This window comes from Grampus griseus, assembly GCF_964374135.1.
Source record: "Grampus griseus genome assembly, chromosome: 3".
In the NCBI taxonomy this organism is placed as follows: Eukaryota; Metazoa; Chordata; class Mammalia; order Artiodactyla; family Delphinidae; genus Grampus; species Grampus griseus.
In genome coordinates this window covers 167,081,221-167,098,886 of record NC_139019.1, presented here as the reverse complement: position 1 = coordinate 167,098,886, position 17,666 = coordinate 167,081,221, and the positions used below count along the sequence as shown (strand labels likewise).

The window sequence follows — 17,666 nt, the reverse complement described above, 5'->3', positions numbered from 1 at the left end:
TGCCTGATGTTGCCGGTGGTCCCTCAAGGCAGTGGCATCAGGAGGGGTCGGGGGGGAGCAGGAAGGGGGGCTCTCACAGCCCCTGACCTTGATTCTCCTTGTGCCCCCGGCACCCCCAGGGTCACCAGCACCCCCAGCGTACCGTGTCCGCTCGGGCGGCCCGAGACTCCACGGTGCTGCGGCTTCCAGTCGAGGCCTTCTCAGCCGTCTTCACCAAGTATCCTGAGAGCTTGGTGCGGGTAGTGCAGGTCAGCGGGCCATCCACTTCCTTTCATAACCCCCCACCCATCACAGGCTCCTGGGGGCTGGGACCCAGCAGCCAACAGGCACTGAAGCTGCGTTTATCGGCCCTGAGCAGCCGGACCTCCCTGACTCCTCCCATGAGCTGCCTCCACCCCGTGTCCCCAGGTTTCTGCTGCCTGATTGTCGGTTTCTCCCTGGCTCCTAGGGCCCTGCCCAGCCCCTTCCTGCTCCGACCTTGATCTCCTGGCCTTAGCTCCATCTCCCTCTCCCCACCCACGGCCCCACCCCCTCAGTGCTAAGTCCTGTGGCTGACCCTCTTTCTCCCTGGCCCCCTCCTCTGACGGCCATGCCCCCAAAGATCATCATGGTGAGGCTGCAGCGGGTCACTTTCCTGGCGCTTCACAACTACCTGGGTCTGACCAACGAGCTCTTCAGCCACGTGAGTTACGTGGAGAGCACCAGGGGCCGGAGGGGTGTGCGGCGTGTGCCTCCCCAGACATGCCACAGGATCCCCTCTGCCCCCAGGAGATCCAGCCCCTGCGCCTCTTCCCCAGCCCGGGCCTCCCAGCCCGCACCAGCCCTGTGCGTGGCTCCAAGCGGATAGCCAGCACCTCTGCTTCTGAGGAGGCGAGGGAGACGCCTGGCCGGCCGCCTGACCCCACCGGGGCCCCACTGCCTGCAACTGCAGGTACCCAAGATGACCCCTGCCTGACCCCCAGGAACCGTAGGCTGGCCCAGCCCACTCCCAAGAAGCCCAGGCTCTGCCCCTCAATGCATGTCTCAGTTCCTCAGATACTTCCACCTGAGCTGCCCAGCCCCCCCAGGACCCGCTTAGCTAGGTACCCAGGTGTGACTCCTGTTTGGATCCCCCAGGACCCCTGGCCTCAGTCCCCTGGGCCCACTGGAATCACTTTTCCTAGTCCCCCGGTCCCCAGGGACTCTGAGCTGACCTCTCCCCAGGCCCCCTTCAGCTCCCCACCCCCAGTCCTGGGCGCTCTGAGGGGCAGGAGCCTGAACACGCGTCTCCCCCAGGGGACCCAGTGAAGCCCACATCCCTGGAAGCCCCCTCGGCGCCCTTGCTGAGTCGCTGCATCTCGATGCCAGTGGACATCTCAGGTTTGGGGCACCAAGTGGAGTAGGGGGAGGCCATCGTATTTCTGGGTTGGATGCAGGCCTGCCAGTCTTGATTTTTCTCATCCGTGAAATGGGAATATCAGCAGCACTTACTCATGTCTTTTTGTTGTGGGTAGTCGTTGAGATGGTGCCCTCCCAGCTGTGGTGAGAAGGGTTGCAAGGGCCAGAGCAGTGATCGATTAGTCATGTCTGTGTAGCCGCGGCCTCGGGTACATAGGTAGTGCTTGCTTAGACTCCAGCTATGGTCACTCTCATCTTTTTTGCATTTATTGCCCCCTGCCCACTGCAGGCTTGCAGGGTGGCCCTCGCTCGGACTTCGACATGGCATATGAGCGGGGCCGGATCTCCGTGTCCCTGCAGGAAGAGGCCTCATGGGGGCCCCAGGCAGCCCTGGCTCGGGTAAGGCCCTGCCCTCTTCCCCCACCCCATCCCAGTCCCCTCCTGGGACCCTGGTCTGGCCACAGGTGGAGTCCCCCGAGGAGGAAGATCGGGTGGGAGCAGGGAGATCACAGGCCTTGCCCCACACAGACCCCTACTCAGGAGCCCCGGGAGCAGCCAGCCGGCGCCTGTGAATACAGCTACTGTGAGGATGAGTCGGCCACTGGCGGGTGCCCCTTCGGGCCCTACCAGGGCCGCCAGACAAGCAGCATCTTTGAGGCGGCGAAGCGAGAGCTGGCCAAGCTGATGCGGATTGAGGTGGGCAGCTGAGGGTGTCTGGGGGACCAGGTTGGGGGTGGGAGGCCTGGCTGGGCCAGTCTCAAGCCCCTTTCCTTCCTCCCCAGGACCCCTCCCTTTTGAACAGCCGAGTTTTGCTGCACCACACCAAAGCCGGCACCATCATTGCCCGCCAGGGGGACCAGGTGAGGCTGAGCCCTGAACTCTGATCATGCAGCCCTGACCCAAGACCTCTCTCTCTGATCTCTGGTCCTTGCCTTTTCACCTTAGATGTAGACCTCCCAGTATATGATTTCCAGCCCCTGACCTTTGGATCCTATGACTCTGACTCACAGCCCTCCCTCCCCATGTCCTCTGGACATATTCTCCTCTAACCCCTGAACCTTTTATACTAGGACCTCCACCCCTAGACTTCTCTTCCCTGTCCTGGCATTTCCTGCAACTTCCATTTTCTGACCTTTCAACTCTACAACATACTCTGATGCTCTGTGTGCTTCTCATTCCTGGGTCCCTGCTAGGATGGGGGCACTCAGTAAACGGGTGCAGGTCAGAATCTGGACCTGGAGGCTGGGAACCAGCCCCACGAGCTGGATTTCAGTGCCTCCTGGTGACACACAGGTGTGGGAAACTGTGCATCCCACTAATCCGTCCATTCTCCAGGCGGGGAAACTGAGACCCGTTGTGACGTCACAGGCCAGGAGCACAGAGGAGGAGGGTTAGGGAGGAAGCCAAAGGTGAAACCCGGACTCTGCCCTGACTCCCTGTGTGACCTTGGGTGAATCATCTAGAAACTTGTCATCTTCCTCGCCTGCAGAATGAGTGTCGTAACTATCTGCTAGAATTGCTGTGAGGATGAAACAGGAAATACTCAGTTCGCAGCTACTAGGGTTTGCAAGGGTGACAGGCCAGGGGAGGGTTGGAGCAGCAGCTCCTAGTCGGGGGATGGGGTGGGGGTGACAGTAGGGGTGACATGACTTAGGCGTTGAGACCACAGCACCGCCCCAGGCTCAAGGGAGGAGCCCTGGGCTTGGGGGAGGGGCTGGGGGTGGCCCAGCTATTAGCTGGCTGGGTGGTGGTGGTTTTTAATTTTTATTGGAGTATGGTTGATTTAAGGGTGGTTGTTATATCACATGATCAGTTGACTAAGTGGCCACGTTGAGCTGCTCATTGCAGGGTGGGCTCCTTTCTGCAGAGGAAGTTTTGTGCCAGCTGTTTGAGGTACTTGGGGGACTGGCTGAGGAAGTGTGGTCACACCGTGGCCCTTGCAGGGGCCCCGGGCCCCTGCTTATCTGGGAGCCTCTGCTGGGCTCAACCCAGCCCGGCCCCAGCCCCAGCCCCAGCCCCAGCCCAGCCTGCTAACACACCAGGCTCCTCGGGGTCTTCAGAACTTTGTTAGGGACAAAGCTGGTCTGCTGTGCCCCCCTCTGAAACTTTACACCAATAGTTTTCAACATCATTGTCAACGACATTTGGCAACGTCAAGACATTTTTGATTGACTTAGGAGGGTGCTACTGTCATCTAGCGGGTTAGAGACCAGGGATGCAAGACTGCATGGGCCAGTCCCCCTACAACAGAATTATCCAGTCCAAAGTGTCAGTGTTGCCAAGGTTGAGAAACCCCGCTTTCCACAAACATTTCCCAAAGCATATTTCATGGAACGGCCATATCACAGGGGGTCTGTGTGCAACATGTTGGAGAAACACAGGTTATTTTACCCCTTCATGGCAGCTCCCGGTGAGCATTATTAGCATATTCAAGGCTCTGAGAAGTCCTGCAGTGAAAAACAACATGCTTCCCAGTCTGAGGACAAATGGCAGCCTACTATTAGTCACTCCCATTTATATCCCAAACCCAGTCTGGGAATTCTATCTTGGAAGGTTCCAGCATGTGTGTATGTCTCCTGGGCCTGGGCCTCTCCCAAGGATCCTTGCAGTGTTTTGGCACTCATCTGGGGCGTTGTGGGGTGTCAGACAGGTTTGTGTAATGAATGAGGAAGGAATCTTCTGTCTCTGGGCAGTTTCAGTTCCTTATTTGAAAGGGTGGGACAGAGAGGTGTCCAGCTGGGCAGGCTAACCAGAGAGGAAAGGGGCGTTTGCTGTGTCCCAGGGTTGTTGCAGAGGCAAGAAACACCAGTGGGGCCCCCTGCCTTTGGGAAGCTCACAGTTCTGACAGACAGTACAGTCAAAGGATTACACAAATTGTTACTACATCATATGTGCTTAGTGCTACAAAGGAGATGTTCTCAGCTCCACAACGTCTGGTTTAGTCAGGGCAGTGTCTCTGTGGAAGTGACCTCCAGAGAAGGAGGAAGGATGAGGACGAATTAACTAGGTACAAGGGGAAGGAAAGAGCATTCTATGCAGAGGGGACAGTTTGTGCAAATGTCCTGTGGTAGAGCTATTCCACCTGTAGGAAACAAAAGGAAGTCAACAGCGATGGAGTGGAACAAGGGAACCGGGAGCAAAGGGGATTTTTTTTTTTTTTTTTTTTTTTTTTTTTTTTTTAAATGCACTGCATGGCTTGCAGGATCTCAGTTCCCTGACCAGGGACTGAAGCCAGGCTCCGGGCTCCAGCAGTGAAAGTGGCGAATCCTAACCTCTAGATCACCAGGGAACTTCCCAAAGGGGATTTTTTTTTTTTGCGGGGTGATAGTTTTAGAGACGTAATTCATGCATTATACAATTCACCCACTCAAAGAGTACAATTCACTGGTTTTTAGTGTATTCACATAGTTGTGCAACCATCACCACTGTGCATTTTCAGAGCATCACCTTAAAAAGAAACACCATACCCTTAAGCCATCAGTCTCCTACCTCCTAAACAGCCCCAGTCCTAAGCAACTGCTAATCTTACGTTTCTGTAGATTTGCCCGTTCTGGACATTTCATGTAAATGGAATCATACAACATGTGGCTCCTTGTGTCTGGGCTTCTTTCACTTAGTATGCTGTTTTCAAGGTTCATGCATGTTGTGGCATGTGTCAGTGCCTCATTCTATTAGGGCTGACTACTGTTCCATTGTACGAATGGACCACATTTTGCTTCTTAATTCATCAGTTGATGGACATTGAGTTATTTCTACCTTTTGGCTAGTAGGCATAACGCGGCTATGAACGTTTATGTGCAGATGTCTTTGTGGACACGTTTTCATTTCTGTTGGGTAGATACCTAGGAGTTGAGTTGCTGGGTCATATGGCAACTCTATTTTTTTTCTTTTTTTTTTTTTTGGCTGCGTTGGGTCTTCGTTGCTGCGTGCAGGCTTTCTCTAGTTCCGGTGAGCGGGGGCTACTCTTCGTTGCGGTGTGCGGGCTTCTCATTGCGGTGGCTTCTCTTGTTGCGGAGCACGGGCTCTAGGCACACGGGCTTCATTCGTTGTGGCGTGTGGGCTCAGTAGCTGTGGCTCGCGGGCTCTGGAGCACAGGCTCAGTAGTTGTGGCACACGGGCTTAGTTGCTCCGTGCCATATGGGATCTTCCCAGACCAGGGATCGAACCTGTGTCCCCTGCATTGGCAGGTGGATTCTCAATCACTGTGCCACCAGAGAAGTCCCGGCAACTCTATTTTTAATTCTTTGAGGACTTTTTAAATTTTTGCCACATTGTTTCCCAGTGGCTGTATCATTTTACAGTCCCACCAGCAGTGTGTAGGATTCCAGTTTCTTACATCCTCTCTAACACTTTTTGATTCAAGCCATCCTAGTGGGTGTGAAGTGGCATCTCACTGTGGTTTTGATTTGCATTTCCCTAATGATTCATGATGTTGAGCTTACTGGCCATTCAAAAATCTTCTTTGGAGAAATGTCTATTCAGAGCCTTTGTCCATTTTTTTAAAAAAATTATTTATTTTTTGGCTGCAGTGGGTCTTCCTTGCTGCACGCAGGCTTTCTCTAGTTGCGGAGAGCGGGGACTACTCTTCATTGCAGTGCGCGGGCTTCTCATTGCGGTGGCTTCTCTTGTTGTGGAGCATTGGCTCTAGGCGCGGGCTTCAGTAGCTGTAGCACGCGGTCTCAGTAGTGGGGCTCGCAGGCTCTAGAGCGCAGGCTCAGTAGGTGTGGCACACGGGCTTAGTAGCTCCGCGGCATGTGGGATCTTCCCGGACCAGGGCTCGAACCCGTGTCACCTGCATTGGCAGGTGGATTCTTAACCACTGTGCCACCAGGGAAGCCCTTGCCCATTTTTTAATTGAGTTATTTGTCTTTTTAGTACTGAGTAGTAAGAATTCTTTACATATTCTGGATACCAGACCCTTAGCAGATACATGATTGGCAAATATTTTCTCCCACACGGTGTGTTGTCCTTTCACTTCCTTGATAGTGCCCTTTGAAACTCAAAAGGTTTTAATTTTGTTGCAGTCCAGTTTATCTGTTTTTCATTTTGTTGCTTGGGCTTTTAGTATCATATCCAAGATTCTGTTGCCAAATTCAGTGTGACCATGATTGACCCCTGTATTTTCTTCTAAGAGTTTTATGTATGTATGTATGTATGTATTTGGCTGTGTTGGGTCTTTGTTGCTGCGCATGGGCTTTCTCTAGTTGTGGCGAGCGGGGGCTACTCTTCGTTGTGGTGTGCCGGCTTCTCATTGTGGTGGCTTCTCTTGTTGCCGAACACAGGCTCTAGGCGCGCAGGCTTCAGTAGTTGTGGCACGCGGGCTCACTAGTTGTGGTGCACGGGCTTTGTTGCTCGGCGGCATGTGGGATCTTACCGGACCAGGGCTCGAACCCCTGTCCCCTGCATTGGCAGGCGGATTTTTAACCACTGCGCCACCAGGGAAGTCCCATCTTCTAAGAGTTTTATAGTTTAAGCTCTCAGATTCATGTCTTTGATCCATTTTAATATGGCATAAGGTGAGAATCCAACTTTATTCTTTTCCATGTAGCTATGCAGTTGCCCAGCACAAGCAAAGAGGCTCTAAGCTCAGCCATGCTCCTGTGTAGCCAGTCTTCGTCGGCTCTTGCTGGCTGTGTTGAAAAGAATTCATGGGCCTTAATCTGGGTTGAGTTGGGTGATCCATTAGCAATGTCTGCCCTGGTGCTGAGTGGGAATATAGATAACATATGCTGCTCAGCTCAGTGCTATGGAAAGCCTTCACTCCCTCCAACTTTTCCTTCCTTAACCTTTCCTCTGGAGTGCGCTGACCTGAGTTGTGGGTGAGGTGGTGCCCCTGTGCCCATCTCCTGGCCCTCGCCCTACAGGATGTGAGCCTGCACTTCGTGCTCTGGGGCTGCCTGCACGTCTACCAGCGCATGATCGACAAGGCCGAAGACGTGTGCCTGTTCGTGGTGCAGCCCGGGGAGCTGGTGGGGCAGCTGGCCGTGCTTACCGGGGAGCCCCTCATCTTCACGCTGCGAGCCCAGCGTGATTGCACCTTCCTGCGGATCTCCAAGTCTGACTTCTATGAGTATGACTGGGCCCGATATGGGGGTGGGGGTGACGCTTAGGCAGCCCCGACCAACTCTGTTCTGCCCTGCACGAGGCCATCCCTCTGAACAGCCAACAGTTTTCCAGGGAAGATTTGAGCCCTTCTTGTCCCACCTCCAGGCCATCCCCCACCCTCTCTACTCCCTAAGGGCTGTTCTAGGGCGCCCCCGGCCCATGCACCCCTGCCCTTCGCCTACAGGATCATGCGTGCACAGCCCAGTGTAGTGCTGAGCGCCGCGCAGACCGTGGCCGCGAGGATGTCGCCCTTCGTGCGCCAGATGGACTTCGCCATCGACTGGACAGCGGTAGAGGCGGGACGCGCACTGTACAGGTGCAGGCCCTGCCCCCACCTCTCCCCTCAGGCCCTGCCTACGAGGACCCCTACCCTGTCTGACCCGCCCCTCCCACCCCCACCCCAGGCAGGGCGACCGCTCCGACTGCACCTACATCGTGCTCAATGGGCGGCTGCGAAGTGTCATCCAGCGTGGCAATGGCAAGAAGGAGTTGGTGGGCGAGTACGGCCGCGGGGATCTCATAGGAGTGGTGAGTTCGGCCCCACCCACTGACCTCTAACCTCTCCCAGTCCAGTTTCCCCCCACGCCCAACATACACTTCATCCCAGGTAACCTGTTGGGGGTAGAGAACGCTCCCTCCCCAACCTATGACCTCGTGCAATCCACTTTCCCCAGCTCCTTTCCATGGGGTGGGGCCATGGGGGCAACCTCATCAGGGTGGCGAGTCTGATCTGAATCAGTCTCCAGACCTCTCTACATCAGAAGAGGGGACCCCCGCCGGTGTGGATCCCTGTCCTCCTGTCCTCTCCCTTTCCTCAGAGTCCCGAGATGGGTAGTAAGGCTTGGTTCTCTCTACCCCCATCTAGGGGTTGGGGCGGGGTGGGGGGGACTCGGTAGGGCCTCCTCTCTGCACCCACGGTCGTCCTCTCCCTTACCTATCAAGCTCCTGGCTCACGCAGCCTTGGTCAGGCACGCTGTCCCCTAGGTGGAGGCGCTGACCAGGCAGCCACGTGCCACAACGGTGCACGCGGTGCGCGACACAGAGCTGGCCAAACTCCCCGAGGGCACCCTGGGCCACATCAAACGTCGATACCCGCAGGTGCAGCTCGCTGGGTTGTGGGCTGTTTTCCTAACGGGGGCTGGACAGATGGGAGTGGGGGCGGGTACCCAGAGAAGGCAGGGCCTAATGTGTGGAGAGGGGGGTTAGATGGGGGTGGAGCCCTAGGAAGGAGGTGAAGCCTCCAAGTGAGGGCGGGGCTCATGGGGTGGGACTCAGGTAACAGGGACCCAGGCGCCCTGGTAGAGGAGGAAAAGGTGGTGCAGAATTGCTCCTCCAGTCTCACTGGACCGCCGGCCTCCAACGACCCAGGTTGTCACCCGCCTCATCCACCTGCTGAGCCAGAAAATTCTGGGGAATTTGCAGCAGCTGCAAGGACCCTTCCCAGGTGAGAGCTGGCCAGCGCCTGGGAATGCTAAGGGATCTAGTCCAACGCCCAGAACGAGCTAGGAGAGGGAGCCATTGAACCCAGGGCATGCTGGGAAGTGGAGTCCTGCGTATAACCCGCTCTGGGCGGGGCTTCAAGTGGGAAGTGGGAATCCGAGTTCCGGTGCATGCTGTGGGCTGTAGTGCTGGTTATTGGGCATGCTGGGAAACGGAGTCCTGGACCCAGGGCCGGCTTGTTAATAGAATCTGAAGTATCAGTGGTGCTGACAGGAGGAGTCTTTAGGGCAAGCTTGGTTCAGGGTGTCAGGGCTGGCTGGAGGATGGAGTCCACATACTAGGAAGGGGAAACCTAGACTAAAGTGTGCTGGTAAATGTAGTCTATGGGGTGGTGTTTGGGGCCCAGGGCATGTTGGAAAGTGGCTTCGTAGGTTACCAGCCTGGTGGGAGATGTGGTTCCTGGTCCCCGTGAATGCTGGGAGATGGCCCCTGTCCCAGTGCATGCTGGGGGTGGTGGTGGTTGTGTGGTTCCCTTCCCTGGGCATGCTGGGAGATGTGGTTTCCGTCAGCTAGGATACGATGGGAAATTGAGTCAGATTCGAGATGTGCAGAAATATGGACCTGAGGTTCTATGTTATGGTGACCTGACCCTGGAGCAGCCTGGCAACCTCTACTCTCCTTTTCCCCCCAGGGGCTTCTGCCCCATCAGCCCTGACACCTGGATCCTGAGGGTAGGGGCGGGAGTGGGCCGTGGCCAAGAACTGCCCCTATGCCCAGGGTCTTCCCCGATAGACTTTTCCCCCAGTCTCGCACCAAGTGCACAAATACATGTTCTCTCCCACCCGGCTGCCAGGACCGCCCTTGGTGTGATTCTGGGGCAGATAATGGGGGCAGGGACTTTAAAATCTCAGACCTCTGGGAACCTGGAGAATGCACAAGACAGACAAAGCCCCTAGAAGGGTTTACAGCTTCAGAAGCAAGATACAGTTTTTAAGATACAAAGAAAGAGTACAATGTCGGATAATGTATTGTGAAGAAAACAAAATAGGATCTTGATGGGGTATGACTAGAGACGGGAGGGAGGCTTTTCTGAGATCAGTGAGCTGAGACGTGATAAATGAGATGGGGCCAGACGCTGACAGAACTCTGAAGGCTCTGCACACAGGGTTTGGCGGTGTTGAAACACTTCAAGGAGGAAAGTGAGTGAGGGGGAGGGGGGCAAGTCATGCAGGGACTAGAAGCCGTCGAAAGGCATTTGAACTTGTTCAGACTGTTATAGGAAAACTGGAGGAGAGGAGGCTGGGAGAAGTCCGGTCAAGAGATGGGGGTTGATGGTTTGGTCTAAAGTGTAAGTAGAGAAGCTGAGAAGCAATCAGTGCGTCAAAAATATATTTATTTCCGTCTAGTTTTGTGTTCAAGTCCCTTTAGTGGACAGAGGCCCCAAGGCCAGAATGGGGTAGGGGCACAGATCAGTCCACACAGGTGGAGTGGAAAACAGAAATGGTTATACAGTTGTGTAATGGATGCCACTGAGGAGATTGGGCCAAAACTGAAGGTCAGATAGGCAGGTCTTATCAAGAACAGTGGTTGAGGCTGTGAAGCTAGGATTGAGGCCATGACCTTCACTACGGCATCACTAAGCCTCAGCTGAGGAACAGGGAACAGGGATTTCTGAGAAGGCAGAGGCGAGCTGACCTTTCCAGACACAGGACTGCACAGCAAATACCATCCTTTGGGGTCTCAGCAGGTTCGGGCCTAGGTGTTCCCCCTCACTCGGAGCTCACCAACCCAGCCAGCAACCTGGCAACGGTGGCAGTGCTGCCCGTGTGTGCCGAGGTGCCCATGGTGGCCTTCATGCTGGAGCTGCAGCATGCTTTGCAAGCCATTGGTCAGTCGTGGGCAAGGGCAGGCTTTCCGTCTGCATGGGGCAAGGCGCATGTGGGTGGGGGCATTGGCCAATGAATGGAGACGCCTGGGTGGGCCAGCGGTGGGGCTGGGGGGCTGGAACAGGGCTGTGGGAGCGGAGTGGGTGGTATTGTCTTATAGGAGGGTCCTCCAGGTCCGTTGACCTGGGTTCCTAAACACCCTTCCTCACCCATCCCCAGGCCCCACACTTCTTCTCAACAGTGACATCATCCGGGCACGCCTGGGGGCCTCTGCACTGGACAGGTGTGTGTTGGGGGTGCAGGAGGTTAGGGTGGGGCGCGAGGGATAAGCTCAAAGCATAGGATTCTTTCAGATCTCATTTGAGGTCTAGGCTGTGAAACAAGGAGCATGCGCCCCCATTCCTCTGGTCACTGGGGAGACAGTGTAGTGAATCCGCCCCTGGAGGATGCAGGCGTGTGGGGCTTGGATGTCCAGGTCCTCCTCCCCAGAGCAATGGAGCTACATGGTCCCTGAGGGCAGGGACCCCTGACCAGCCCCAGGATGACGCTCCCCCGCCCCCATCCTAGCATCCAAGAATTCCGGCTGTCAGGGTGGCTGGCCCAGCAGGAGGACACGCACCGCATCGTGCTCTACCAGACGGACGCATCGCTGACACCCTGGACCGTGCGCTGCCTGCGCCAGGCCGACTGCATCCTCATCGTGGGCCTTGGCGACCAGGAGCCCACGCTTGGCCAGGTCTGGAGACCATTCACAGTGACCCCATCCCTGGGATCCCGCCCCCTGCCCTCCGGTGCCTGCGCCGGGCCACGTGCACCCTCACCGGTGGGGCTAGGCGACCAGGAACTACGGGGCCAGGTGTGGGAGGGGCAGGGAGGAAACCACGGGTGAGAGTGACTTCCGTGCTTCCCCCTTCTCCCCCCACCACCCCCACAAGCTGGAGCAGATGCTGGAGAACACGGCGGTGCGCGCCCTCAAGCAGCTGGTCCTGCTGCACCGCGAGGAGGGCCCGGGTCCCACGCGCACAGTGGAGTGGCTCAACATGCGCAGCTGGTGCTCGGGGCACCTGCATCTGCGCTGTCCGCGCCGCCTCTTCTCGCGCCGCAGCCCCGCCAAGCTGGTGAGGGGCCCTGCAGGGGACTGGTCGGCTCTCAGGACCTTTCAGGGGCGTGGCTACTGGAGGGGCGCGGCCTAGAGACCAGCGGGGCCAGGGCAGTGACTTGGAGGTCCAGACGCCGCTTCCTACACCCGCATCCTCATGGGCCGCGTCTCTCTCCTTTCACACCAGCACGAGCTCTACGAGAAGGTTTTCTCGAAGCGCGCTGACCGGCACAGCGACTTCTCCCGCCTGGCGCGGGTGCTCACAGGCAACACCATCGCCTTGGTGCTGGGCGGGGGCGGGGCCAGGTGAGGGGCGGGGTCAGCGCTGACAGGGGCGGGGCCAGGGGCCCTGAGGGGTAGAGCTGATTCCCTGGGCGCGATCCCATAGGGGCGGGCCGGCACCACCTTCCTAGCAGGTGAGGGAGAAGGGATAAGATTCCTGGGGGTGGGGCTTAGGGGATCTCCAGAGGGTCACTGGGTCTCCACCTTGCAGAGGCTGCTCACATATCGGAGTGCTGAAGGCATTAGAGGAGGCGGGGGTCCCTGTCGACCTGGTGGGCGGCACGTCCATCGGCTCCTTCATCGGGGCCCTGTACGCCGAGGAGCGGAGCGCCAGCCGCACTAAGCAGCGGGCCCGGGAGTGGGCCAAGGTGTGTGTTGCGGGGAGGGGTCCCCCCACCCCAGGAGCACCCTGAAACCTCACCCTAGACGGGCTTCTGGGTTTCTCCTGCCCCTCCCCGTCTTAATCTGTGAACCCCACCTGGATCCTTTATAGAGATACCTCCAGGACCTTGGATGACCGCCCCCACCCCGTGACTTTCTGGCTAGTGACCCTAGTCTCCAGCTCCCAGCTGGAGAAGTCAGGCCCCTTAGGGACTGCCTAGTCAGTGAGCCCCAAGTGACTCCTGTTTGACCCCCCCTGGCCCATTGCCCCCTAGAGCATGACTTCAGTTCTGGAGCCCGTGCTGGACCTCACCTACCCCGTCACTTCCATGTTCACGGGGTCGGCCTTCAACCGCAGCATCCACCGTGTCTTCCAGGACAAGCAGATCGAGGTGCACTCTTCCCCCATGCCTGCCCCTCCCCTGCCCCTCCCCACAGGAGTCCCCACTCCTCCTGGACCGCAGTCCCTGTCCCTGTAGGACCTGTGGCTGCCGTACTTCAACGTGACCACGGACATCACCGCCTCAGCCATGCGTGTCCACAAAGATGGTGGGTACCCCAGCCAGCCCCACCAAAACCACTGTAGCCATGTGGGGAATGGGTGCGGGGGAGGGGCAGCCGAGCATCTGGGACATTGTTAACATGAGTGACCATCCCTCCTGGCCTGAGTGCTGAGCACTAATCGTCACCCACTGATGCCCCAGAGGCCCCAGGTATGTCTGTCCTCGCGGGCAGGAGGCCGAGAGACCAGTTGGGCGCCTCACCCCCTCACACCAGTCCCCACAGGCTGCGTATGGCGTTACATCTGGGCCACTGCCTCCTACTGCCCCTACCTGCCCCCGCCTTGCGACCCCAGGGACGGGCACCTGCTGGTGGACGGGTGCTATGTCAACAATGTGCCGGGTCAGCGAGCCCACCGGGCTGGCCGGGCCTCCAAGTGTGTCTGAGTGTGCCAGTGCGTGTCTGTGTCTGTGTGTCCCGCCGGGCAGGCTCCCTGTGGCGATACGTGCGTGCCAGCATGACACTCTCGGGATACCTGCCGCCACTGTGTGACCCCAAGGATGGGCACCTCCTCATGGACGGCGGCTACATCAACAACCTACCAGGCAAGTAGCCATCTGCTTGTCCCCGTGCACAGACACGCGGGCAAGCTCATAGCAGGCATGTGTGTGTGCAGGTGAAGGATGCGCCCATGTGCTGTATTTGACACACACACACACAGGGCAAGCGTGGGCACACGCAGGGGGGTGGGGCAGCTCCACGACGAGCTTTCTTTCACACCCACTCACTTGAAGCATGCAGATGAGAGGCAGGGGGGTTGCAACTTAAAATTCCACACACCCAGTGGTGTGCAAACACAAGTAGACACCTACACTGGCTACACAGGCGCTTGAGGTCCCATAGATCAGGGATCCGCACACTGCACCCCACAAGCCAAATCTGGCCCCCTGCCTGATTTTGTAAATAAAGTTTTATTGGCACACAGCCACACCTAATCGTTTATCCTTTGTCTGTGGCTATGTCTGTGCAGCCCAGTTGAGTAGTTGCAACAGAGACCATATGGCCTGCAAAGCCGAGATTAGTTTTTCTCTGGCCTTTTACAGACAGCTTGCCAACTCCTGCATAGGCGTTCTGTACAGATACTTGCACTCACACAACCTCATGCGCATGAGCAAGTGTGTACAAACTCACAGGTGGACGGACACACTTGGACGCACAAAGAAACATACTTAGACATTGATCTAGGGACACGGGAAAGGAATACAAACAGTCCTGGGTGTGTGTGCAGAGATATAGCACACCCAGAGGTGGGTGTGTTCACAAACATACAGACGGGACATGCACATACCTGATAGGGGTGTGTACAGCACACACACACACACAGACAAGCTTACCACGGGCGAAGTCTTCTGGAGACTTAGGTGTCTTTGGGGACTGGACCTGGCTACAGGACCCTGTCCATGTCCCCCCAGGCACCCCCAGACCCACTCAGAGGCTCTCAGTGGGGCACCCAGACCCACAGCTACAGCACCCTCCTCACCACGCCATCACCCCATTCTTCACCCCATCTGTCCCGCTGCCTGAATCTCCTTGATCCGGCTCTTTGCTCTGTGTCCCTTGTCTCAGTCTCAAGATCCCTCTTTCTGCCCGGATTCTCTGTCCTTCCATATCTCTGGCCCCTGATATCTCTCTCTCCCGCGAATCTCTGTTGCTGTCTCTGGTCCCCTGCATTTCTCTCCCCGCGGCTCTGTCTCCCGATGTCTTTATTCCCGCATCTCGCTGCGTCTCTGATCCTCCGTCTGTTTCCATGACTCTGATCCCTTCATCTCTGCCTCCTGGTGTCCTTACTATAATCTGTCTCCGTGTTACTTTCCTTCCATATCTCTCTCCCCCATGTGTCTGAGCTTGGGTCTCTTTCCCCAGTGACTTTATCCCTCTGCCTCCATCTTCTCCATTCCTCTGGCCCTGGTTCCCCAGACCTAAAAGCTCCAACACCCGTCCCCTCCTCCACATCATCGGCCTCTACAGCCATACGCTTTGCACGCCTACGTGTTGTTTGCATGGTTTTTTTTTTTTTTTTTTGCGTGACCACGTGCGTGATGGTGTTTGCGGGGCTGCATTGAACTTCCCTGCCTCAGTCCCGGTGGAGAACAGCCCCCTGACCCCCATGCCCCACAGCGGACATTGCTCGCAGCATGGGTGCCAAGACGGTCATTGCCATCGATGTGGGAAGCCAGGATGAGACGGACCTTAGCACCTACGGGGACAGCCTCTCTGGCTGGTGGCTGCTGTGGAAGCGGCTGAACCCCTGGGCAGACAAGATCAAGGTTCCAGACATGGCCGAGATCCAGTCTCGCCTGGCCTATGTGTCCTGCGTGCGGCAGCTGGAGGTCGTGAAGTCCAGCTCGTACTGCGAGTACCTGCGCCCACCCATCGACTGCTTCAAGACCATGGACTTCGGGAAGTTCGACCAGATCTATGTGAGCGGGTGGGAGCCACTTGGTGCCAGTGTGGTGGGCCGGCAGAGCTTTAATACTGAAAGCCCAGAGCAACATGAAGGGAAGGATTCTAGGGCTGCATTTGGGATCCATGGGGAATAGAACGGTAATCAATCAGTGATGTCTGCAGTGAGTGTGGCAAGGGGATGTACGTGTGTATGTGCGAACTAAGTTTCTTAGTATGTGCCAGCGGCACTGCCTGAAGCACGCTGTAGAGATTTCTAATGCCGTTTCTGTGTAGGTGGGAATGAGAACCACGAAAAATTAGTAACGTCCGATGCCAAGTCTGGGATACACTGGATGGAGCACTGTATAATGTGCCACTGACCCAGAAAAATGTGTCATAGCCCATGCCAACTGAAAATGATCAGTAACTGGGACTTCCCTGGTGGTCCGGTGGTTAGGACTCCGTGCTTCCCCTGCAGGGGTCATGGGTTCGATCCCTGGTCAGGGAACTAAGATCCCGCATGCCGCACGGCGTGGCCAAAAAAAAAGAGAGAGAAAGAAAGAAAAGAATATGATCAGTAGCTGCTGCCCAGAGCCCTGAGTAAAAATGTCTGATTCCCTTTCTGGGCTCACTGGGAAGGCGTACCATGCTGGATTAGTGATGTCTGTTATGGGCATGGGAGATGATGATATTTACGGGTATACCGCATATTTGCAGACCTTGAAATAAGCCTGCATGCCGCCATCTCGAATCATTTGGTACTTGGCACACTGCATGGGGCTGAGTGGGAAAGCATGAGCAAAGAGTGATTGGTAATGTCTGGCAGGGGCACAGGATAGGGGACATGGGGGTGAGTGTGCTACGTGTGGCCGACTCTGAAATCAGTGTAGTCTCAAAGGCCAGCTCCGGCAGAGCATCAGAGTTTTGAGGGGCCAGGGCAGGGGCAGGCAGGGTGGGGATAAGCAGAGAAGATGAGGCAGAGAAGAACACCCCCAGGGATTGCAGACATGGCCCCAGCCCCCCTCGTTTCCTGCAGGATGTGGGCTACCAGTACGGGAAGGCCGTGTTTGGGGGCTGGACCCGGGGCGACATCATTGAAAAGATGCTCACGGACCGACGGTCTGCAGACCTTAATGAGAGCCGCCGTGCAGATGTAAGCCTGCGCCCTCCTCCTCCGGCGGGGCCACTCTGATGACACATCCCCAGTCCCCTCTGGGTCTCCCCCAGACCTCAGACGACCCCGAGAGCCTCACCCACGCCTCTCCGCAGGTGCTTGCCTTCCCCAGCTCCGGCTTCACCGACTTGGCGGAGATCGTGTCCAGGATCGAGCCCCCCACGAGCTACGTTTCTGTTTCCGACGGCTGCGCAGATGGTGAGGGGGCTGAGGGCATCCCCAGGAGCCCGGGGTCGGTGTACTGGTGGCTGGAGAGGTCAGCCCAGCCCAAGCGCCCTGAACTTCACCCACTGCCATTCCAGGGGAGGAGTCGGACTGCCTGACTGAGTACGAGGAGGACGTGGGGCCAGACTGCTCGCGGGACGAAGGGGGCTCTCCAGAGGGCGCGAGCCCCAGCACTGCCTCCGAGATGGTGAGAGTGGGCGGTTCGGGCCCCCCACAAGGTGGGGAGACCCGGCTGACTGCGCCGGTGTCCCGGGCTGTGTGTCACGTGCGGGGTCGCCCCTATCCCTGCAGGAGGAGGGGAAGCCGATCCTCCGGCACCGGAGCTGTCTGCCGCAGGACGCCCCCAGATCTGCGGATGCCTGAGGACCTCGAGAGGGGTCCCCCCTTGGGCTGGACTAGGGGTGGGCCCTCTGGAGGCGGCTCACTGCCCCTCTGCCTGCTGCTATGCCTGTGACCCCCCGGGGTCCCCCTTGACCCCCAGCCCCCAGGGTCCACACACTGGACTGGCTTGTCCCCCGGGGGAGGGCCAGCACTGCACTGATGACCCTTGATCAGTCCCACCAATAAACCTGCCCCTCTCGGAAGCGGCCGTATGTCATCTTTGGGTTCAGGGGGCACCTCGCCCCACCTTCCATGCTCAGGATGGCCAGGGCTGGGGCCAGAAACGACCTTGAGCTTGTCACCATGACCTGTGCTCCCAGCCTCGGGGTGAGCTTTCCCCACTGGGAGTGGCCATCCCCAACTTCGCCTG

General features: G+C 57.3%; 1 protein-coding gene across 4 annotated transcripts in view; it reads left to right on the top strand.

The window, feature by feature from the left end:
- The window catches only part of PNPLA6 (patatin like domain 6, lysophospholipase), a gene marked incomplete at its 5' end in the record, with an annotated part of 22,980 nt that extends 5,314 nt beyond the window's left edge, over positions 1 to 17,666 (top strand). For 2 of the 4 annotated variants that reach the window (XM_082650793.1, XM_082650791.1), the window contains 26 exons: positions 120 to 248; positions 602 to 682; positions 769 to 931; positions 1,276 to 1,359; positions 1,667 to 1,776; positions 1,906 to 2,073; positions 2,160 to 2,237; positions 7,242 to 7,447; positions 7,667 to 7,798; positions 7,887 to 8,010; positions 8,467 to 8,580; positions 8,851 to 8,926; positions 10,667 to 10,810; positions 11,028 to 11,091; positions 11,376 to 11,544; positions 11,744 to 11,926; positions 12,095 to 12,213; positions 12,401 to 12,557; positions 12,846 to 12,962; positions 13,050 to 13,119; positions 13,560 to 13,676; positions 15,250 to 15,551; positions 16,553 to 16,669; positions 16,786 to 16,888; positions 16,993 to 17,102; positions 17,207 to 17,666. In XM_082650793.1, the coding sequence (XP_082506919.1) occupies positions 120 to 248; positions 602 to 682; positions 769 to 931; positions 1,276 to 1,359; positions 1,667 to 1,776; positions 1,906 to 2,073; positions 2,160 to 2,237; positions 7,242 to 7,447; positions 7,667 to 7,798; positions 7,887 to 8,010; positions 8,467 to 8,580; positions 8,851 to 8,926; positions 10,667 to 10,810; positions 11,028 to 11,091; positions 11,376 to 11,544; positions 11,744 to 11,926; positions 12,095 to 12,213; positions 12,401 to 12,557; positions 12,846 to 12,962; positions 13,050 to 13,119; positions 13,560 to 13,676; positions 15,250 to 15,551; positions 16,553 to 16,669; positions 16,786 to 16,888; positions 16,993 to 17,102; positions 17,207 to 17,278 (3,309 nt within the window). In that variant the 3' untranslated portion in view covers positions 17,279 to 17,666. The remainder of the gene's footprint in view (positions 1 to 119; positions 249 to 601; positions 683 to 768; positions 932 to 1,275; positions 1,360 to 1,666; positions 1,777 to 1,905; positions 2,074 to 2,159; positions 2,238 to 7,241; positions 7,448 to 7,666; positions 7,799 to 7,886; positions 8,011 to 8,466; positions 8,581 to 8,850; positions 8,927 to 10,666; positions 10,811 to 11,027; positions 11,092 to 11,375; positions 11,545 to 11,743; positions 11,927 to 12,094; positions 12,214 to 12,400; positions 12,558 to 12,845; positions 12,963 to 13,049; positions 13,120 to 13,559; positions 13,677 to 15,249; positions 15,552 to 16,552; positions 16,670 to 16,785; positions 16,889 to 16,992; positions 17,103 to 17,206) is intronic. The other 2 variants (XM_082650794.1, XM_082650792.1) reach the window with 1 other exon arrangement.